This window comes from Euleptes europaea, chromosome 19, assembly GCF_029931775.1.
Source record: "Euleptes europaea isolate rEulEur1 chromosome 19, rEulEur1.hap1, whole genome shotgun sequence".
In the NCBI taxonomy this organism is placed as follows: domain Eukaryota; kingdom Metazoa; phylum Chordata; class Lepidosauria; order Squamata; family Sphaerodactylidae; genus Euleptes; species Euleptes europaea.
Window position 1 is genome coordinate 33,328,565 of NC_079330.1, and position 23,570 is coordinate 33,352,134.

The 23,570-nt window shown below is 46.5% G+C and overlaps 1 protein-coding gene across 2 annotated transcripts in view; it reads right to left on the reverse strand.

Moving 5' to 3' along the window:
* ACACA (acetyl-CoA carboxylase alpha) overlaps positions 1-23,570 on the reverse strand; it is a 257,765-nt gene that overhangs the window by 218,637 nt on the left and 15,558 nt on the right. For both annotated transcript variants that reach the window (XM_056865593.1, XM_056865594.1), the window contains exons 2-8: positions 18,743-18,875; positions 15,760-15,898; positions 10,346-10,455; positions 8,255-8,336; positions 7,251-7,349; positions 3,201-3,307; positions 1,042-1,152 (exon numbers count right to left, since the gene is read on the reverse strand). In XM_056865593.1, coding sequence (XP_056721571.1) covers positions 1,042-1,152; positions 3,201-3,307; positions 7,251-7,349; positions 8,255-8,336; positions 10,346-10,455; positions 15,760-15,898; positions 18,743-18,875 — 781 coding nt within the window. The remainder of the gene's footprint in view (positions 1-1,041; positions 1,153-3,200; positions 3,308-7,250; positions 7,350-8,254; positions 8,337-10,345; positions 10,456-15,759; positions 15,899-18,742; positions 18,876-23,570) is intronic.

Here is a 23,570-nt window from a genome sequence, read left to right on the forward strand (position 1 = left end):
TGCACTTCTGTTTTATTCTTCCATATGACCTAGAGATCTTGACAGTATGAGAGGCCAAGAGGTATGCACATGTGTGCGTGTGTAGAGTTACGTACTTTACGCTTTTAAAAATAAAACAGACAAATAAAAAGGCTGAGCTTTGTGACCATTTTAGCTTGTATGTTAAAATAAAACCACATTTCTAGCCCTTGCAATAATGGGCAGATTTCAGAAGCCAAAGAGACGAAAACGCCTTAAGTAAACTCTCAACAGGTCTTAGGTATGAGATACTTTTTCAACTAGAAATGAATCACATTCAAGTATGTGCTCTATGCCCGAGTGAGGGCCCACTGGAAGTAGTAATAAGGTTGCCTTACTGAGCTGCATGGCATATCGTCTACTGGAAGCAGCTCTCTCCGGCAAAGAAAGTGCTTTCCCAACACGTGCGACCCAGGATCCTTTAACTGGGGATGCCAGGGACGGAATCTTGGACCTCCTGCATAGCGCTGATGCTTTATTACTGAGCTTCAGCCCCTCCAGCATGTATCTGTATACAGTTAGAGGACAGGGAGGTGGCTTGCCTCTCTCCTTGACTAGAGAATGCAGAATAAATTATACGAAGAAATATTGTGCCCACTTTGACTAATTCATACAGGACACTGCATTCTGCTTGCTTTGAAACACAACATTTAGCATTATTTGTATACATCAAGACTCCAATCCTTTTGGTCCTGCAGGCACCAACAGAATTTTGAGAGGGAGAGGAGAGCGCCACTCCAAAATGGCTGCCGCAGGAGTCGAAGTCAGTACAAAAATGGCTGCTGCAGGGGATGGTGCCAAATGCAATGCCACTCTTCCCACTTTGCAGACGAGAGGAGCCAATAACAATCCCTGCCTTCCAATGGCTCCATCCACTTTCTGAAAAGCTTGGAGGGTGCCAAGGGAAGCAGTGGTAGGCACCATGGCACCCCCAGGCACCATACTGGGGAACCCCGGTACACACACGTGCAAAGCCCGTTCAACCATTTCGTCAGCTCATAGAGGAAGAAGAGAATGACATACTTGTCGGAAGAGGTTGGGGAAGTCGTCAGCGTTGTTCACTTTCCTGATTCCTTTTCCTCCCCCTCCTTCAGAGGCTTTGATCATGACCGGGTAACCAACTTCTTCGGCCGCCTGAGCAGGTAGGGAGAGAATCAAAGTGATGAACACATCAAACTGAAAGGTCTAAGTCAGGGGTGTCCACTCTTTTGGCTTCCCAGGGCCACATTGGAAGAGGTTTTGGCTTCTCTGGGCCACACTGGAAGAAGAACCACGCAATCAAGTTACAAAATAAAATCACAAAAAAAACCTTATAATGTTTTAAGTAAGTTTACAATTTTGTGTTGGGCCACATGCAGCCCGGGGACCACAGGTTGGACAAGCCAGGTCTAAGTCAAGGAACAAGAGGATCCACAGAAGAAGCTCCAGTGAGAAGAAGGAGTTTGGGCTGGCCCTTTTCAAGTTTCGGAGGTAAGCCAGGGACACTTGTTAGGGGACACTGGAAGGAGAGGCGGGGAACTGCCCCCCACACCACATATGATTACTTTTCCCTCTCCGATTATTATCAGAGCTGCCAAATTTAGTTAATGAACAAGTTACATGAATCAGTTAAATGCCTGCAGATCAACTAAAAAGGTCCACCAATTAAACAGGCAAGCCATTTTTAAAATATTGAATTTCTTCTAATGCAAGTGCTCATGAAAACAGCAGGGTGCCAGAGGCCATCTTAGAAGATTCGTCTCCCTTCGTTCTGGCCTCCAGAGAGGCAAGGCCTCTTGTAGAGGTGCTGCTGCTGCTATGATGACGCTTGAGCCAGCCAGCTCCCATTCCCACCACCTTAGGGGAGGCATGCCCCTCATTCTCACAAGGACAGGGATGCCTCCTCCAAGATGGCACCCACTGCAGCACACACAGCCGGCTTATTTGTTCCAAACTACCGCTTGATTCGCATGCGAGTTGAAAACACTGTTGGGATTCCAGGGTTGATCAACCAAGATTTCTTAAACCCGATGAGAGTCCTAGTTAAGGAGATACATAAAAAGGACTAATGCACACACTGTTTTTTGATAACTCAATCTCAAAAAGTATGGTGTGAGAACATTATCCACTCACAGACCCATCTAACACAGTACAGCCTTCCTTGGCAGGCAGAGGCTCTCCGGGGCCCGAGGTAGAGACACATGTTTCTCCAACACCTGATGTTTGAGAACTATCAACAGCAATTGTCAGGGAATGAATCTTGGACCTTCTTCAATTGCTCTGCCAGAGGTTATGGCCCTTGATGAGCTCCCCACCCAAAAAAAAACCCCTCCAGCCATGAAGACAAAACCCAGCACTTTGAACTGTGCTCAGAAATGTATTCCTTAACTAGCAGAACTCCTTCAAAAATGGAAGTCTATGTACTGTTTTTGCTGACTTTTATAGACTTTTTGGCTTGTATATTGTATGACAGAACTTATAATGAAACCATAAGTGCACCCCCAGCAAAATAGGTGTTGATGTATTGTATTGTACGGTGTTGTGTTATGTTGTGAATGGGATAGCGTTATGCATTGTATGTTTAGTTTGTATTATATATCTTTTAAAAAATTTTTGAATGGAAGTCTACGTAGACCCTTGGGCAAATAACAGCCCATCTTCTTGAATTTATGGCCCACTGGGAGTTTCTCATCCCTCGGAATATGTACATGGTTTGAGAACCAGACGAGAGAAGCAACCCGACGAACCTCCATTACCACTTTAATGAAGATACATCCCAGAATCTAATCTGAAGCAAAGTTTCCAAAACTTCAAGAGTTTGAATTTCCCCATCTTTCTAATATTACTGTCTTCACCACCACAACCAGTTCCAACTGGAGGGGAGATACTTACAGAATTATGCGCACATATTGGGGTCCTCAAATTAGGAAGGGAAAGACGCAATACATCTGTGATGCTCTCCTAAAACTCAACAAGGATACATCACGGGAACAAAATAGCTGCTCGTTCCAGCTCTGGTTGGGATGATGGTGACAAACCCAACGGGAATCAATAAGGATCCTCTGCTAGAAGCACCCTGACACCACTGCATCTCGTTGAGCTCCAACAGCGGGTTTCCAGTTTGGACAGACGTGAACTTTGATGGCTCAGCTGCCAAAAGTTAAAGCTCTGCAGCACAAGAATATCCTGGAAGCAAGGCCTACCCTCAGTCCGTGGTCCACATCCGTCACGCAGCCCTTTTCGTACAATTCCTGGGGGACATTCAGGATGCGCTTCTGAAAGTCGCCTTCTTGCCAATCCACCCGGAGACCTGAAATCCAAAATGATATCTGTATGGTCTCAACTTTGTGCACACCTCCACAATAAAGGTTCCTGATCATCATCATAATTATTGATTTATACATCACTCTCTCTACAAAGTTCCTGAGCTGGTTCGCAAATTAAAGCCCGCAACCAAGAAATTACAATAAAACCAACTCAGTAACACTGAGCATCAAACTAAAAACCAGCAGTGCAGCAGTTTTAAAAGAAAGGAACAAATCAGGTTTGATGCCAGGCAGGTGATTACAGGACTGTGAAGGTCGGGTTTTAAATGCCATTTAAAAAGAGGTAGTGTGCTGTGTAGTCTGACCCAGATGGTCTCTACTCTAACCTCCACCTGACAAGTGGCTTCCAAAAGAAGTAATTCCAGATGAGGCTTGAGGTCAGCCAGAAAAAAAAAAACCAAACCTTTTATTAACTTCCTTAGATGGAACAAAATTGTTCAATAACGAGACTTTAAAATAAACACAACACACAGACTTTGCTGAGCTCACAGAGTTATAAAGTTATAAGGCGCAGAGAGCAGTTATCAGCTGAGCTTTTATTCCTGAGGTGAATCTTTGGCCTTTCCATAGCTTTAGGAATCTGACAGCATAAGCATGAGCTCCTTCTGGAAATTCCAATAACTTAGCCTGCTTTCCCTGAAGACCATAATATAAAACCCTTTGCTGAATGAGACAGGCAAAGCAAAAAAGCAGCACGTTAAGCTCAGGAATATCACAGAACACAGAGACAAAGTTGTGAGGTCTGATGGAGGCCGGCCACAACACCCTCAGTCTTCTGCAGTAGGCCATTTCAAATGGGCAGATGCTCTGTTTGTCCCCTCAGCTTACCCATTAAAGATCTCAGTTCCACTTCTACAGGTTTTAAATTGACATTGCGCCATTTTTTCTAATTGTGCATCCAAGAGGGTGTCTATGGGATCTTGTGTGCCTGCAGAAAACTTTATATAGGAAGCACACTGAGATCAGTTCGCATTAGGATCGGGGAGCATCGCTCGCGCATACGAGCCAAGATCTTAAAAGCACCCATGGTCAGCCATTTCCTCGAAATGGGCCATAAAGAGGATGATTTTTCTTTCTTTGTACTTTGGATCTATAGACCTCATCCTTACAATTCAAATGATTGGAGTGTTACTCCAACAGGAGCCCAGGTTCATTTATATGTTTCATTCTCTGGCTCCTTCTGGACTAAACACTGAGCTTGAGCTCTCTTGTTTTTTATGATTTCCATTGTATTCCCATTAGATTTGTTTCAGAGTCTCAGTTCACTCTGGAAGATGCCTCGTTTTTTTTATATTGACACCTTTGTGTCAGCTTTTCTACATCTCTTTGATATGCATACTCTTATGCACATACATTCTCTGTAGATTCTTCTTATATACATTCCTTACATAGTTGCTACATTTTTTCTGCTTTGGTCATTCTCATGGGAGGGTAGAAATATGCCCTGGTCCCCTTAAGCCCTCAAGGGCTTTTCATATAAAAAGGGAAGTTAACTTCTCCCATTAACACCATTAGCCCTCAAGTGGTGATCACAGCAAAAGGCATTGACCTATTTGGGCATCAGTAAATAGATATATGAAGGTAGGCTATTTCTAGATTAATCTGTCTTATTATTTCATATTATTTCCATTTATATATTATTTCAGTTTATGTATTATTTTAGTTTACATTGTATTTGACCAGTCATGACTTGATTGAAAGTTCATACTATGTACTACAATAAACGTTAAGAAAACTGAGAATTAAGAAATGTTAAGAAATTTAAAAAATAATAGATTTATATAGCAATACACTGTTAGAATTCTAATTGCATGGTATATTTATTTGTATTAAATGTTTAGACCACTTGTTTTAGGTTAGTTTTGCCGCATAGCAGATAGTGTTAGTATCGTTAGAGTGCACTTGTTGTTACATATGTGTTGTCATATGCTTGTATGTTTGCATTTTAGGCTGACAAAGCCACAGCGAAACGCCTGGGAATCTAGACCAAGCATACCTGGCTTTTGTGTTTGTTCCCCCCCCCCCCGGTTATTTATTGTTCTATATTGAGGCATTGCCAGCCACAGGATACCGTCAATCTGCTTCCCCTCCCCTGGAGGGAGTTTGGCAACCTTTGTGGGCAGTTACGCCCTTTACTGACCGGGAGTCAATTCATCATTGCTCTACGCCTCTCATCTTCCTATCTCACAGGTAGTAGAAAAGGGCAAGAGTCCAGTAGCACCTTAAAGACTAACAAAAATATTTTCTGGTAGGGCATGAGCTTTCGTGAGCCACAGCTCACTTCTTCAGATACTGCAGACAGACTAACACGGCTACCCACTGTGAACTATCTCACAGGGTTGTTGTGCGGATAAAATGGAGGAGAGGAGACCGATGTAAGCTGCTTTGGGTCCTTAGTGTAGTGTTCTGGGTGAATCACTTGGACTCTATCATTGGCTAGCTGAAGCAGCGTTGCATAACAATGTTTCATTTAGCGGCTGCAAATGTCTTTTATGTTCATTATGGGTATGTTAACGTAATCCATCCCACCCCATTAATTTGCTGTTGCTTTTCTCACAAATCTGTTCCTCCGGACTTTAGTTCATTGTTTTTCTCCACTTTCTCCATTATGGCCAAATCCTCCAGTTTAGCAACCATTGTTGAGAATGTTTTGCTCCTTTGAAAACTTAATTATGCACATCTTATTTGCAGTTCAAAGGTGCTGAGTCAAGGCAGCTCTTCTTCAAGACAGGCAGCATATAAAAGCAGCACCCTCTATCTGTTCCTCTAGTACTATTTTTGTCCTCTTTGATTTGCTTGTAGACATGGCTCTTCCCCCCACAACAACTGTGTGAGCTAGTCTAGGCTGAAACAGTCTGGCTGGCCCATAGTCCACAGTGAGGATCATGGCTGAGTAGGAATTCGAACCTGGGTCCTCCAAAGTCCTAGTCTGACTCTAACCACTACACCTCACTGGCTCTCTCTGCAACCATGGTAGTGACTCAGCCTTGCTGTGCTTATTCCTGGTTCATGTGATTCGAATGCAGTAAATTCTTCTTCTGGAGTCAGGAACCTCCAAAGCAGCTGTAGCAAAATGAGCACCCAACAAACTCTGGGGGTTCTGAATCATATGTCAGTTCAAACAGCAGCAAGGCTTGGGTGACAAAGTTCAGGTTCCAGTGGCGAGATCAGATTTGAATTTTGACACATACTTGCACACACCTGAGATTTTGAAATCAGGGGTGTCAATTTTGCAATGAAATAGGGCTGAGCCTAAATATCGTGGTGGGGTATTTTGAAAAACACTGCCCTCTCCTATGAATGAATCACTGGCTTGGTGATGGTGGGGGAGGGGTGGCTTGTTGAATGGTGCAAAACCATCTGCCCATTTACAGCGAGGGCCAGAAGCAGAGACCTTGCTTGGATTTGGCTTTGTGAAATATGGTTGGGGGCCACAAGAGCGAGAGGACCACCTTGAAGGCTGAAGTATGATACTGAAATGTCTTCTGGAGGGAAGGCCCCTCTACTTGGTGATATTTTGATGAAGGCTGAGGATTGTCTTCTTTTAAAAGATTACCGAGAAAATATAAATGAAACAGTTGCAGTTAATGTTTTAGCCGAAGTTGTGCTGTTCAAATTAGAGACCTTGGGGGCAGCTGTAAACCCCTTATGATGCTGGCAAATGGCATTTCTAACAGCATTCATGCTTGCTTTACTTTTTTTGGAATTTTTGCTGCAATTTTTAAATATACTGTGGTCTGTATTGTTTTTAAATTGGGGTTTAATACCAGGAGGAAAAGCCAGGATATTCATGCTTTTCAAACCAACAAGCTTAAGACTTCCTGGCTCACAGTGTGCTCTCATAGCCATCATGCTGCATCACATCTCAGGTTTTGAATCTTAGGCAACGGCTGCAAGAACCAGGGCCAGAACAGGCAGCCAACTTACCATTACCACTCCACGGAAGCGTAGGGATGCCTGCAGTTTGAGCCACTATCGAAGAAGCAATTTTGTCTCCTAAAGCCCACATTGCTTGGCTTGGGGGACCTGTAGAGAAGAAGAAAAAGCACAAAAGACTGAGGCCAAATCCAGGCCAGGGGAAGTCAGCTTCTCGGCTCTATTTCTGATGGTTGTACCCCTATTTCATCCCATGAGGTGCAGGAATAAGTAGCTCTAAGCAGGGATCTCTCATTTTCTGGTGAGGTTCTCCCCTGTGGCCCCCCCCCCCTTACTATTTGGGTGACCAACCTACAAGACACGCATCACACGCAGCAGGCATTCGGGCATACCTGGACAGCAGCAGCTAGACTCTGGGCCTGGCCATTTCTTTAAACACATTTCTATGCTGCCTTTCTACAAGTCCAAGACTACTATCAGTACTATCTAAATAAACCCCATCCATACAAAAGAAAAGAAACAGAAAGATGAACCAGATCAGATTAATGCCTCTTGAGGGGAAAAAGGAGGAATGTCACCCCCTTCCAGAAAGCGAAAGGGCCGTAACAATCTCAGATCTTCTAAGAAAACTAGTTTCTTGGGTGGAGAGAAGTCATGGCTACCTCCATTTCAGTCTGGTTCAGACCTTCCCAGGACATCTAAACAGAAGTCCAGAATGCTGCTCTAGGCAGATCCTTGGTACAATCCACTTAAACTGCATCTGTGCGTGCCAACTGAGAGTACTGACAGGAAGAGGACAATAGATACACTTTACCGAGCGCCACAGGCCCAGCTTAGCCAGCATTTTCCACAAGAGGATCTATTTATGTAATTCCAGAAGTAAAAGCGGTGGTTTTCTTTCATGCCTCAGACTGTATCTATGGGATGAGGTCTGTGAGGCATGGACACATAATGTGGGCTCAGCCAGAGGCCAATGGAGATATTCCCTACATCACTTATGATGGCGCTGACTTTCCCAAAGTCGTCCCCCCCACAGCAATATTTAACTTCCTTACCCATAAAGGCAATTCCATTTTTGTGTAGAAGTTCAGGTAATTTGGGATTCTCAGAGGCATGGCCCCAACCAGCCCATACTGCCTGAAAGAGGGAAAAAACCAAGGTCATTTCATTGATGGCTACACTTTATATTTGTTTTTTAGATCTCTCTAAAAATCAAGAAAAGCAAGCCTAGGCTGCAAATTCGTTGCAGCTTCCAGCTGCTTCATGTTTACTTCACCTCGCCAGAATGAAAGTGCCGTGGGAAGCACAGAAATCAGAGAGTACTTCTTCGCAATCCGCGCTTGATAGACCAGGTAAAAGGGCAGGGGCCAAATGTTATTATCAATTGGGTAATGGTGCTGGAATGAGGGAAGGCTCAAGGGCATCATGCTGGAAGAGGAAAGAACGGGAGGGGGGGTAGGCTCTGCTGCTTATGAGACTCTTATTCAATCAAAGGAGTTGGTTATATTGTGTTCCTCACCTCGATCCCTCCTTAAATATTTACACTGGCTTCCTTACTCCTCCTGAGTGTAGTGCAAATTCCTCACCGTTGCAGTTAGGCTTGGAGTGTGTGACTGGCCCAAGATCACCCAGGAAGCTTCAGTGGCAGAATGGGGGTTCAAACGTGTGTCCCCTAGATCCTAGTCCAACATTCTGACCACTGCACCATGCCAGCTCCAGCCCCGCTTCCTGGGGACCAGATGAAAAGGGGCTAGCATGAGCCAGCGTGGTGTAGTGGTTAAGAGCGGCGGTTTGGAGCGGTGAACTCTCATCTGGAGAACCGGGTTTGATTCCCTAATCCTCCACATAGCGGCGAAGGCTAATCTGGTGAACTGGATTTGTTTCCCCACTCGTCCACGTGAAGCCAGCTGGATGACCTTGGGCCAGTCACGCCCTCTCAGCCCCACCTACCTCACAGGGTGTCTGCTGTGGGGAGGGGAAGGGAAGGTGATTGTAAGCCGGTTTGATTCTCCCTTAAGTCGTAGAGAAAGTCGGCATATAAAAACCAACTCTTCTTCTTCTTCTAGCAGTAGCCCATGAGCCACAGTTTAGATTCCCCTGACCTACTCGGTACTACCTCTCTCACTTCATCCAAAACAGTTCATAGCAACAGAAGCAAGACTTTATGGCTGCAAGCCTGGGGCAGATGCAAGAGAAAAGTAAAACTGGCTATTTGAATCCCATCGCAAGGAGAAGCAGAATAGGGATTGCCACCTCTTAGTTACAGTAGCACCAAAGAAAACAGTAAGGAAGTTGTAGCTGCACAACAAATGTCATGTTAAATATTCATATCACTCTTAAAATATGATTATTTTAATAAACAGTTTTATATTTGGTTTTCATATCTGTTGGTCCTAATGTCTGTGTATCCTATGCACAGTATAAACCAAGCTACCACGGTTTAAGTAAAGAGTGTTTTACCTTTAAGGGTAAGCAGTGGCATAAAAAAACAGAATTATGTATTAAACTTTGTAAGACTCCTTTCATAGTGGTGGCATAGCCAGGAATATTAAGTAAAAATTAGTTTTTTAAAAGACATTCTACATTCCCCTTCCCCATTATCCCACATTAAAAAAATAAGGACTTCCTTGTCTCCAACTGCCAGCCCCCTATTTCCCTAATCACATCAGCCAGCCTGGTCCCCACTTGAAGATCTAGCTCCCAATGGAGTGGTGGACTCTGACCTGGAGAACCAGGTTTGATTCCCCACTCCTCCACGTGAGCAGCAGAAGCTAATCTGGTGAACTGGATTTGTTTCCCCATCCCTACACATGAAGCCAGCTGGGTGACCTTGGGCCAGTCACAGTTCTCTTAGAGCTCTCTCAACCTCACCTACCTCACAGGGTGTCTGTTGTGGGGAGGGGAAGGGAAGGTGATTGTAAGCTGCTTTGATTCTTCCTTAAGTGGTAGAGAAAGAAGTTCTTCTTCTTCCCATTGGCTAAATGTCTAAGAAACCCTCCCCGCTCTGTGTGACATCAGGGCAGCTCAGTCAAGCACTGCCAGAGGCTTCATTACAACACCACCAAGTCCACGACCATATGCACGGTACAGACACATTATGTAACCCCTTATTCTTCCATCTCTGAATTCCAACTTCCACACCAGACCTGCACTGGGATCCGTTTTGCAATATCCAGAATCAGCTCCACATTTGCATAGTTGTTGTTATTTGGGCCTCCTGGCACTGGAACGTAATGATCCGCCATTTTGATGTACTCTGCAAATTAAGAGAAGAAACATGGTGTCGATTGCACATCTAACAACCAACAGTCAAAAGCATCGCCTGGGCTTTAAAAATCGAGTGTAACAAAATCTACAACACAAGCCACAGCTTGAGGCCTGAAAACAGCTTTCTGGAAATGGACAGATAATGTGCATGCATTTTTAAAGAAGGTGGGAGGTAAATTGGATTTTTAAAATACCTCCCCCCCCCACAACCAAATGCCTGCCTGGACAGGAAGATCTTATTTACCACCAATACTTAGCATGATATATTGCTTTCCAGTGTCTAAAGCACTTCACATGTATTATCGGTCTATAAGCAGACACATGAAGCTGCCTTCTACTGAATCAGACCCTTGGTCCATCAAAGTCAGTATTGTCTACTCAGACCTGCAGGGGCTCTCCAGGGTCTCAGGCAGAGGTCTTTCACATCACCTACTTGCCCAACCCCTTTAATGCTGGGGATTGAATCTGGGACCTTCTGCACGCCAAGCAGATGCTCTACCACTGAGCCACAGATGTTATACCACTGAGCCGCAGCCCCTCCTTCCAGTAAGGCTGGTCCCAACTATTCTCTCCATAATGGAGACACGGGAGAGTTGCGGCTTACTGGTGAGTTCCTGGCAGAGGCAAGATCTGAACCAGGTAGTCCCCTTCTCATAGCTCAGCTGCTAGTACCTTAGACCTCTTGCATTGCTTCTGAAATGCGAACAGGCTAGGCCTCTGGTTGGCCTCCAGCAACAGAATACACACACAAAGGTGCTTTATTCATTGGACCATCTAGCTCAACTGCTTTTCCCCACTGGTGGATTCAGACGATCAGCGCCTCTCTGGGGTCCCCGGTCTTTCCCAGCCCCTGCTCTTGGGACCCTTTAACTGGAGATGGCAAAGACTGTCAGGGACCACTTGCATGAAAAGCAGGTGCTCAACAAGTCACCGCCCCGAGACATCTAGCTATGCACTGGGGGTCTACCCTATACTTTTTGCATGGAGCCGAGCGTTGCATGCCCAGAATGCTGATGTTTCTCTCCACTAGTTTAGCACAACAGTAAGGAACACTGGATTAGTCTGCTGTGAGTTTTCACCTTCTCCTTCTAGCCTTACTGCACACAGCTAATCTTCCCTAGCACATGGGAGGAACAGGGAAGATTGGCTACATGAGATAATGAGAGAGGAAACCCACTGAGGGGTGAGCTGACGCGTCAGGCACCAGCTTTCCCTGCCTGTAAGGACAGCACGTGGAAGGACCTCTGTGCTTTCTTGCTGAGTTGCAATTTACCTTAATTGGCCTTCTCAACAGTAGTGCTGGGAATGTGGAACTCCTTCCCACAGGGAAATTTACTTTGCTCGTTCCCTGCAGGCCTTTAGGCACCAAGGTACATATGGTTCTTTAGGAGAGCTTTTGTTTCCGTCTAGACATTAGGAATAATTTTCTAACAGTTGGAGCGGTTCCTCAGTGGAACAGGCTTCCTCGGGAGGTGGTAAGCTCTCCTTCCCTGGAGGTTTTTAAGAAGAGGTTAGATGGCCATCTGTCAGCAATGCTGATTCTATGACCTTAGGCAGATCATGAGAGGGAGGGCACCTTGGCCATCTTCTGGGCATGGAGTAGGGGTCACTGGGGGTGTGTGGGGGGGGAGGCATTTGTGCATTTCCTGCATTGTGCAGGGGGTTGGACTAGATGACCCTGGTGGTCCCTTCAAACTCTATGATTCTATGAAATGGCTGCTGTAGATTACCTTCAGTCACACAGTGAAGATCTGTGATGGTGGCAGCCGCTGCCGAAGCAGCATTCTTAAAAATCAGCACAGCCAATCGATTCTCCAATGGCCAGTCAGAAGCCGTGCTGGGCAAAAGCCCCACCTAGTCCTGCCCGCTTTCTAAAAACAGTTGGTGGGCACCAGGAAAGGTAGTGGTGGGTGCCATAGCGGTCCACAGGCACCATGTTGGGGACCCCTGCCTTAGACACAGCCAAGCCCAAGCGGCACTCCAAGCATCTCTGGGACTGGCCTCGGACTTGGCTGGTGGCTGGGCACTGACGAGAGGCGTGAGCCTTGGCCAGAGGCCTTCTCCCCTGCCACTGGCGCCAGCAGCACTACCAGCGCCTCCATTGCTTGAGCAGAGACCGGCCCTGGGTGCTAAGCAGAATGGTCTAGTCCCCAACATGGCGCCTGTGGGCACCTGGGCTCCCACCAACACCTTTTCTGGCATCCGCCAAGTGTTTGAGGAAGTGGGTGGGCTTCTGAGAGCCAGCGTGGTGCGGTGGTTAAGAGCGGTGGTTAGGAGCGGTGGGCTCTGATCTGGAGAACTGGGTTTGATTCCCCACTCCTCCACCTGAGCGGTGGAGGCTAATCTGGTGAACTGGATTTGTTTCCCCACTTCTACACACGAAGCCAGCTGGGTGACCTTGGGCTAGTCACAGCTCTCTTAGGGCTCTCTCAGTCCCACCTGCCTCACAGGGTGTCTGTTGTGGGGAGAGGAAGGGAAGGTGATTGTAGGCCGGTTCGAGTCTCCTTTAAGTGGTAGAGAAAGTCGGCCTATAAAAACCAACTCTTCTTCTTCTTCTTCTTTTGCCCAGCAGGGCTTCTCATTGGCTCTGCGGATGTTTAAAAATGTTGCTTCAGCGGCGGCTGTCACCACAGCACCAGGATCTGCACTGCGTTACTGAAGTTAAGCCATGGCGATCATTTTGTGGCTGTCTCCGCCTCCTGCGGCAACCATTTTGTAGCAGCCATCTTGCTGCTACGCCCACCATGCCGTGTCAGAATTCCCAAGGTGCTCTCAGGCTCAAAAATGTAGGGACCTCTGGTCTAGTGGGCCACTGTCAGCCAGCTGAACCGGCTTGCCTACCCCAGCTGTAGCCACTACACCACACTATCTAACTACCGTCATTTCAAGTGGGAAGGGAAATTCTCCCTCCGGTCAGATTGGCCAGCAGTTCCCAAGAAAAGAAGAAGAAGTGTTGGTTGTTACATGCCAGCTTTCTCTACCACTTAAGGAAGAATCAAACTGGCTTACAATCACCTTCCCCTCCCCTCCCTACAACACACACGCTGTGAGGTAGGCGGGGCTGAGAGAGCGTGACTAGCCCAAGGTCACCCAGCTGGCTTCGTGTGTAGGAGTGGGGAAACAAATCCAGTTTGCCAGATTAGCCTCCGCCACTCATGTGCCACTCATGTGGAGGAGCGGGGAATCAAACCCGGTTCTCCAGATCAGAATCCACCACTCTTAACCACTACACCACTGCCTTCCTTTGAAGGGCCCATCCTGACTCACTGGTGCAAGCAACCTAGGGTTATATTCTGTATAGTCACCTGCCCTCTACCTGTGGTGTGAATTACACAACATCGCTGGGGAGCACCTTTCTTGGTTCTGAAGGGGTATGGGATCAACCTGCTCAAACTCTATATGGGTGGGATCCTGTGGCCCCGGCCAAGTCTTTCTCCTACAGAAAATGGCTTTTCTACAGAAAAGAAAGGCTTTTCGCCACCAGAAACAGAGTTGATCCTTTGGAGGAAAGTTTAGCAGAACAGAGTCACAGGATGCAACCCCTACAGTCCTAATGCCGCTTAACCTGTCTCACCTCAAGAACACCAGCCCTTCCCGTAGGACACAGAAAAGGCTTGAGAGAGACTTGAAGGTACGAGTGGGAAAGCAAACAGAAAGCCAAGGCCTGCGCAGAGGGAAACTGAATTCTGAAGGTGGGTGTGCCCTGTGCCACACAGAATAGTGAGGCAAAGGGAACAGCTGACAAAAGGATTTGTTTACAGAGATAAGTGCACAATCTTTCGAAACCATTCTGCCACACACTTGATGAGTAACTATTACTCAGTATATTCTCATTTGTCCAGGGGGGGGGGAAAGTACAGAGTTGCCACCACCACCACCTCCTTCAGGATTATACCACTTCAGGAGGAAGGTAGAGAACTGCATGCTGAACTCTACCAGGAGGAGCAAAGTGTCCACCCCAGTATGCTAGGACACTGCGCACAAAAGCCTGAAGAGCTAGCTTTCAACCTGTAGGGGAAATCTAAAAACAAATCTCAAACGCATTCAACTACTGCTCTTCTTCCCTAACACTGTCTGCACTCTGAAATGGTGCAATCCAGAAAGGACAGTCTCACATTTTTTGCTGAACATGTGAATGATCTCTGAACAAATGCCCATTAAGCAGCAGCTTTGGTACAAACAGGTAACAGGTACTTCCCTATCCTCAAACTTCTCTCGTACATACAGTCTCAAACCAAGAAAGGATTTTTTTATATTGCTTCTGAAATAACAAAGTTGATCACAATAGTAAAGTCTGCAGCAAGGCCTCCCCCTCCCCCAGAATTCCTGCCCCAATGAAGTACACTGAGGCCCAGCTTATCTGGGTCAAATGGCAGCTGGCCTTTTACAGACGCTGGTGTGGACAGCCAAAAATAAATAGCAACACACACAGAGAAAGGTATTGCTACAATTCCTTCAAATAGGAAAAGAGTGCCGCTGAGCATGGGAAGAATCCCTCACCTTCTCTGCTGACACAGAGAGTTTAGCTTCCAAGCCAGCAGAAAACTTGATAGGCCTGCATTATTGGTGGGGAAGCTCATGGTCTAACAGAATAAGACTCAGATTCAGATTTATTAATATGGCAAAGCCATTAAAATATTCAAACAGAATAAGACTTGGATTTGGAACTGGGAAACCTGGGCTCAAACCCAACCACCACTTCTAGGCTCAGGGCCAACCCACAAATAGGGGGAAATGTGGTAGCAGAATGCTGAAGTGGTAGCGTGGACTGTACCACAGCAGTACGAAGGTGGTGGAGTCCACTTCTGAAATGTGTCTTTGTAATTACAGAAAAACTGCCTGCAAAGAGAAAAATAGCATATCAAGGTAAAAGCTTCCACCCATCTCTGATTTTGTGTCAGCAAGGAGCTTTTGAGCATAGGAGTACATTCCAAAAATGCGATTTTTTTTTTTTTTGTAGCCTGATGCGTAGCAATCCATCCTACCACCTTGTTCTCTTGTGCATGTCAATCAGGCCTCAGACAAATTTTGGAAGGCAACTAAAGCCATACAAAAACCTGTGGATTCCCTCCCCATCTACGTAATTCAGGAATAGTAGCCTGTATCACACAACTATTGCCAATAGCAAACCCACAACACAGGCCATACCAACAACAAGAGAGGTTCTGGTGCTGAAAATGTCCATAGCCAATTATCATCCATGAAGCACTGTCAATTATCAAAAAGAATGACCTCTCACTGCCACAGAGATCTAGACAGAAGTAGGTACAAAAGTTGGTCTTTCAAGACTCACCTGCGTTGGCTTTCAAGTCTTCAGGTGTTACCATTACAACAAAGCGGATAGCTCGCTCATTCCGAAACATCTCGTAGGACCAGCGCCGGATGGACCTCATGCATTTCACTGCTGCAATCCCATTATTGGCAATAAGAACCTGGATGACGTATAATCAGGAGAGAGTGACTTTTCACACATACTCTCTAAGCCAGTGTTTGAACTCAGCTGCCTCCACTGAGTTTCTAAGCTTAGTCTACCTTCCAAACTATGCCCCCCCACACACACACACACAACAAAACCCGGAAGCTCTCTTATCTTCAGGCAGGCATAAATGTTGCTTCCTCCACAGCATGCATGAAGACTCGTGAATTGGGGCACTAATCCAATGTACAACAGCGGAGGCATCCCAGACTCTGCCTCCGAATACCAGACAGGTAAGGTAGGAGGCAGATGGGAAGAACCTGCTGGGGCCAGAAGTTCTGAACATTCCCTGTCTCTCTGCGGCAGGTGCAGGGTTAACACAGCAGTCTCTGCTGTATGGAGGGAAATGACTTTGGCCCTGTCTACCTGCAGGGTGCCCCACCCTTCCTGCAACTTCCTCCTCCTCTGCCATTCCTTCCCATGCAGGGCATGACAGAAGGCTTTCAGGTTTGGGCCCCCTCAGGTGACTGATTCACACGTTACAGAGAACACGGGTTGAATCCCGATTCCCCACCCTATGTCCTGCGTAACAATCACACGAGTTACAGGTTGTCCTCGATTCTCTTATACACAGTACCTGATTCAGACCGTGACTGTGGAGAAGGGCCTTCACCTTTCCCATGCACAATTTTCCTGACACGAAATGATTGGTGGAGGGTGGTGTTATGTGGCCTGTGGATGGGGCGGGGGAATCTCAAGCGCACAAAGGACAATTACAGGTCAGGAAAAGGAGGGGGGCTGAAGTCCCTTCTCCACATGAGCCACAGGTATGAACCGAATCAGGCATGGCATGTGCAGAAAACCTGTAACTCACCTGCGATTACTGCACAGGACCCCAGGCCCAATAAGCGCACTCCACCATGTGAGAATCGGCCCTCAGACTTTGATTTTTTTGTGTGTGGGGTCCAGATACAGGTACCTGGGAAATTAGCACCCCCCACACAAAACAGAATTTATGGAGGAAGCCAACTCCAAATCATATAAACCAGAGACAAGCAAACACTGGCTGAAATGGAAAATGGTAGAACCCCTACATATACAGACCTGGGTCTCTACCTTTGTTGTGTTTTATTGATTTAATTATTTTAAATGTGTTTTTAATTGTTCAATTTCTTAATGTTTTTTATGATCGCCATCTTGGGGACCCTGATCGTGTGGAAAGGAGGCACAAAAGTGTTCTAAATAAATAAATAAATAAATAAAATATACCCATGCAACTAAGGCACAAGCCCCTGAGCTACTGAGAGTGGCACTCAGCAGGCAGCATGGGAGAAGGTTGCAGGCATGGTTTCTGCTGACTATCGTCCCCCGGATGCAATACAGCCACCCACTAGGTCTGAGGTAAGCCCCTAAGATGCTGGCAGTGGAGATGGGATTAGCGGGGGTCCAATATGTCCAGGTACAATCCTCCCCTCCCCTCACCCACTAAGGGCCAGACTAGATGATATTCATAGAATCATAGAGCTGGAAAAGACCACCAGGGTCATCTAGTCCAACCCCCTGCACAATGCAGGAAATTCCCAACTACCTCCCCCAGCAGTGACCCCTTACGCCATGCCCAAGATGCCCTCCCTCTCATCATCTGCCTAAGGTCATAGAATCAGCATGGCTGGCAGATGGCCATCTAGCCTCTGATTAAAAACCTCCAGGGAAGGAGAGCTTACCACCTCCCAAGGAAGCCTGTTCCACTGAGGAACCGCTCTAACGGTTAGGAAATTCTTCAGTCCTTGGGTTCAACTGCCATTTCAAAGAATGAGTCCCCACCCAGGAACACAGTTAAACTGCGCTGTGGGGGGCCAATTCTGGCCAGGACAACTTTGTTACAGGGAGGAGGTCCTGTCTCCCCCACCCCCTGTCCGCACGCAGGTCCAGCACCGGACCTCCCCTCCCCAGACAACCACCGCAGACCCTCCCACCCCCCGGGCTCCCTAGAATGCCGGCAGAGACCCCTCCCCTACTTACCTATTAGGGCTGGGAGGAAGATGCCGCCTTCGCAGCGCAGCATGACTCAGGAGCCAGCTGCGACCACGGGTCGGCCGCCACAGCCCATTTGAATCCCAGGCAGTCAAGCAAAGCCGCAGGGCCGAGATGTGGCCAGGGGCAAGGAGGGCTGCCGATAGTCCTGGACAAAGTTCAGGGCCCGCGGCGGCGCCTGCTGAGGGTGAGCCAGGCTAACATGCGGCTCGTGGCTGGGGAGGCAGAACACGGCACCCCCATGACATTTTTCTAACCTGAAATGGCACAGAGGGGGACACGTGGGCAAATAACGCACCCTCACACCATTTTGGGTCAGAAAAATGGCTCAGAGGGAAGGCAGGATTCCCTCCTCACCAGGGACACAGAGGCCTTGACCAGAATCGGGCCCTTGTGGGGCAATTTAAAGGAGTTATCCGGTGGGAACTCACTCTTTAAAATGATAGTGTGTCCCCGGGAAACCCCAGGAATGCTTATCTCTTTGGCCCCTACTTTGCCTTCATTCCAACATTTGTAGAGCTCAACAATGGCTTTTTGACACACAGGCCAGAAAGGCTGCCTGCTCCTGCTTATAAACTGATAAAATGTTCATGTGGCACTTCAAATGTTTTTGGGGTGGGGGTGGGGGGTGCGGAGGCAGGAGGAATACCCAAGTATTCAGTTTACTTACAGCTGAACCAGTTTGATTCATTGCCAGAGGAACAGGCACCCTATGGTTATGCATTTTTAACTGTGTTCCACATACGGCTCACTTCTAAAACCTGATCAAGGAAATAAGTTAAGCTTTCTTTAAACTCTATTTTTTTTTAAAAGGTTCCCAACTCACCTTCTCAATTACTTTGTTCCCCCCAAAACGTGTGACGAACTCTGCTGGAGATGCAACCGTGAAGTCCCTCTGGAGGTCAACTTTCTTCCTGTCCCGGCCTTGCTTCATGAGGTGGAGACCCGACATACTCGGCCTGAGGGGAAAAGGAATGGCAACGCAAGTGAGCTGCTGGATGCTCTTCACTGAGGCATCGATGAGGGACGCCAGAAGCATCCGGCAAGCCTCAAAACTCAACTAGGCAAAGCAATGTGTGGGGCTGGAGTCCCATATGACGCTGGCCAGCTTCTCCTCATCACCTCCTCAAATTACCTCCATGGCCTCCTCAAATTCATGCAGCTTTGTCCCTCCAAAGCACTGGTTCCCAACCAGGGGTCCGTGGACCCCCAGGGGTCCGCGAGAACTAAATTAAGGTCCGTGAAACAAAGTTATAAACCCATAATAAATTAATATTTTCATTTAAAAGTTCTCTATTATAAAAACATATATTCAAATATTATTCTAAGCTTAATGTTTAACTAACAGTTATGATTAAAGTTTAGTTTCAAATTCTCTGAATTTTTATTTTGAACCTTGGGTCCCTGCACCCAACAAAAAAGTCCTAGTGGTCCCTGGTCAAAAAAAGGTTGGGAACCACTGCTCCAAAGCCAGCATGGTGTAGTGGTTAAAAGTGGCGGACTCTAGTCTGGAGAACCATGTTGGATTCCTGCTGGGTGACCTTGGGCCAGTCACGGTTCTCTCAGAACTCTCTCAGCCCCAGCTACCTCCCAAGGTGTCTGTTGTGTTCATGAGGGGGGGAGGAAGGTGATTGTAAGCTGCTTTGAGACTTTTCAGTAGAGAAAAGCAGGGTATAAAAACCAACCATTCCTCTTCACATCTCACTAACACGCACCCACCATTCCTCTACCTTTACTGACCTATCATACACCAGTCAGGCGTCACCACATCAGGGAGCAGAAGGCTCCTCATGTGAAACCCTTCTTTTGTCAGGGAACTGTGCTGGAACTGGGAACTGACCTTCTGTAAGCCTCCTGTCTGTAGCTCAGGACAACATACATGGGCTGTTACCGCATTATGTATTCCAAGCGATGTATTAAGAGTATGAAAATGTTATAAAAACATCGCTTTAAAAGGGTTTTTGGATGCCACGGCTAATAAATGGTCGGAAGACGTCTTCACAGCTAAAGGGGGCAAACAAAGTGCGAACAGTATTTTTTATAACATTTTCAAACTCTTACTACATCGCTGGGAATACATAATGCGGTAACCCCCATGGTTGTCTTCCCACTACCCTCATGGTTCTCACCCCCTGCCTCTCACAACAGTCCTGTGAAGTAGGTTCAGCAAGAGAGAAACAGCCGAATGGGGTGGGGGGTAGAGGAGATTCGAACTCCCTCTTTTCCTTACATGCACAGTACCCTTCACAGCTTGGCCCAATCGCCACAAGCAGCTGTTGGTCAGCTGATTCTGAGGGCAAAACAGGGCTTCCTGCCATTGAGGGAAGAAAGTCCCCGGCATGGCTTGGTAGGGAACTACATCATATTACTGGAGGTAGATGGTGGTGGTGGGATAGGATAAGGGAGACCAAGCAAACAGAAGCCACTTCGTAGGGCAGTACTTTTTTCTTGACTTTAAGGACCAATATCATAGAGCTTTTTGCATTCAAACAGCCTCATTCCCAGCAACCCGCCCTGGGCTTGGCTTGCTGGGAATGAGGGCAAGCTATAAAATTGGGGGGGGGGGGAGATCTTTAACAGCTCAACTCTCCAAATAAGCACTGTGTTTCTACTAATATAATACCATGTTTAGCATGTCACACAAGCTGCCTTATACTAAAGCAGACCAAAGTCACTATTGTCTACTCAGGCTGGCAGCTGCTCTCCAGGGTCTCAGGTGGAGTAGGTCTTTCGCATCACTTACTGCCTGGTCCTGTTTAACTGGAGCTGCCAGGTATTGAACCTGGGACCTTCTGCATGCAAAGCAAAGGCTCTTCCACTGAGCCACAGCACCTCCAAATGTCCAATGTCATGTTTAATGCTTATCCTTTGTTCAGACCTCAGCTCAGTTTCAAATTTTTGCAATCCTAGTCCTAGTCATGGCTTACAAGATGTCTCATCCTATTGACTGCATTGATTTGCATCGACCTACCTTGCATAATTCACCTTGAGTCTCAGTGAGAAAGGCGGACTATAAAGAATGTTAAATAAATAGATAAAATTGACCAGCATTTCCCTCATTGTTAACAGCAAAGATACCATGTGCTTCTGGATTAGAACTGGAGATCCTTTTTGCCTTCACACTCAAATAGAGATGCATTCTCTCTGTTCACTCACAGAACAACAGGCAGGCAATCCTCATGTATTAATTTAAGTTTTATATCCCACAGTCTTAGCAAAATTTACTTCTGGGCAACTCACAAAGAAAATTTAGAAAAACTATCAAAAGTAGTGGACCCACTATAAAAAAATGCAACATCAAACCTAATACTAAAAGCCATTAATCAAATGAGCAGTAGCAATGTGAAGCAATAAAAGTAATAATCAATGCCAGTAGAACAAATATAACTATTTGGTGTGGGACGGGGAAGAAGGGGGTAAATGATTAAGAAAAGACTGACTGAAGACCCACGATTTTTAAAAAATGCATTTGCCTTGCACATAAATTTCAATAGTGCCAAGTGTATTTCTTAGGGGGGAAGATAATTCCATAACTGAGGGGCCACCACAATGGTAGCCCTCTCTCTAGTGATTGCCCACCTGGCTTATGAAGGTGGGGCACTACACAGAGCAGGTCCTCTGAAGCTGATGGACCAAATTTATATTGCTTTTCAGCATTCCACTTTAACCTCTGCCCAGGAGGGGCGGTTTGTCACTGCCTGCCTCTGCGTGGGCTGAGAGAGCTCAGAGAGAACTGTGACTGGCCCGAGGTCACCCAGCAGGCTTCATGTGGAGGAATGGAGAATCGAACCTGGTTCTCCAGATTAGAGTCCGCTGCTCTTAACCACAACACCACGCTGGCTCTCTTTGCTTTTTAGGGATACCCAAAATATTTCTAATTGCCATTCTTCAGGGCTCAACACTTTCTCCAGGGTGTCAACAACAGAATAGGACAATTGCATATTGATCCCAGTTCAAGCGCATGAACACAAAGGTGGATATGCATTGCTTGGGAATAAAATTTATTGAAGTATCCCTAAGCATTGCACTAGTTTCCTCAGCTTGTTTTAGTGCTTTCTTAATTGTTTTATTGCTTGCATGGGACGCTGAAGCAGAGAATAGATCCCCCTGAAGAAGCGTGTGCAAACCACGTAAGGGTACTTTATTTATTAAATTTTATTCCCTTACACCAATTGTTGCTTTCTGTCCCCATTTTGTTTTGGTGCACCCCCCCCCCTTTATTTTTGCTCTGCGTTGCTTGGCAATTTCCAATGTCACAGAAGTACATTTTGAACCATGACAGTCAGGTTTTCCAAACAGTTTTAACCAAAAGAATACCACCTTGGTTTTTAAATTGGCAGAGAACAGGCTACTATATTTGCTCTATCAAAAATTTGACCCTGCCCTCATTGAGCTCACTGATGTGGTTTGAGTGTCAGTCTAGGTTCAAATCCTCCACATACAAGGCAAGAAGCTCAATGGATTACCTTTTGCTTCATCTAACCTTCCTCACAGGGTTGTTGTAGGACCATAATGGAAGATGGAATAACAATGCTTGCCAGCTTGAGCTACTAAGAGGAAGGGAGGGATACAAATCCATGAGTAGGGAGTACACAGAGCATCACACAGTTCCCCATTTTATCCTCATATAACAACCCTGCAAGGTAGGTAGGTAGTTTATTTATTTATTACATTTCTACCCCGCTCTCCCCAACCTGAAGGTTTGAGAGAACATGACAGCCCCAAAGTCCCCAATGAGCCTGGTGACTAAGCAGAGATTAAAGCCTGTTCTTCCAATCCTAGACCAACACTTAAGGGCCGCTCTGTAATGAATCTCTGTGTGTTTTTGCTGCAGAGGAGGTGAATACGGCCATCTGATAAATAATCTTTAATGGAAGTTAATAATGTAAATACATAAATATGAAAGCAGAGGTGTTACAAATATCTCTCAAATAGTAGAAAACATGGGAGGGATGTGGATTTACCACAACTCTGCAGCTAGAGCTTTTGGGGAGGGGGCGTGGCTCAGTGGTAGAGCATCTGCTTGGCATGCAGAAGGTCCCAGGTTCAATCCCTCGCATCTCCAGTTAAAGGGAAGAGGCAATTAGGTGATGTGAAAGGCCTCTGCCTCAGACCCTGGAGAGATGCCACCCATCTGAGTAGACAATACTGACTTTGATGGACCAAGGGTCTCATTCAGTTTAAGGGAGCTTCACCTGTTCATGTGTAGAGAATCCTGGGACGTCCTTACTCTGTTTCCTTGGGATTATGTCATTGCCCTTATATGGCCAGAAAGGGTGGGGACAGTTGGCCTGCATGGAGTCACACCTAGGGTTGCCAGCCTCCAGGTGGTGGCTGGAGATCTCCTGCTATTACAACTGATCTCCAGGTGGAAGATCAGCTCCCCTGGAGAAAATGGCTGCTTTGGCAATTGGACTCTATGGCATTGAAGTCCCTCCCCTCTCTAAACCCCACCCTCAGACTCCTCCCCCAAATCTCCAGGTATTTCCCAACCCAGAGCTGGCAGCCCTATTCACACCAGGATCATAGAGTGGGGGTATCCAACCAAGTGCCTTAATTTTACAAATCCTGTTTCAGCTGCACCCCGACAGACACACCAAGAATTACTGCACAACACCAATGCCACTCCGATCATTTTAATATTTTTTTAAAAG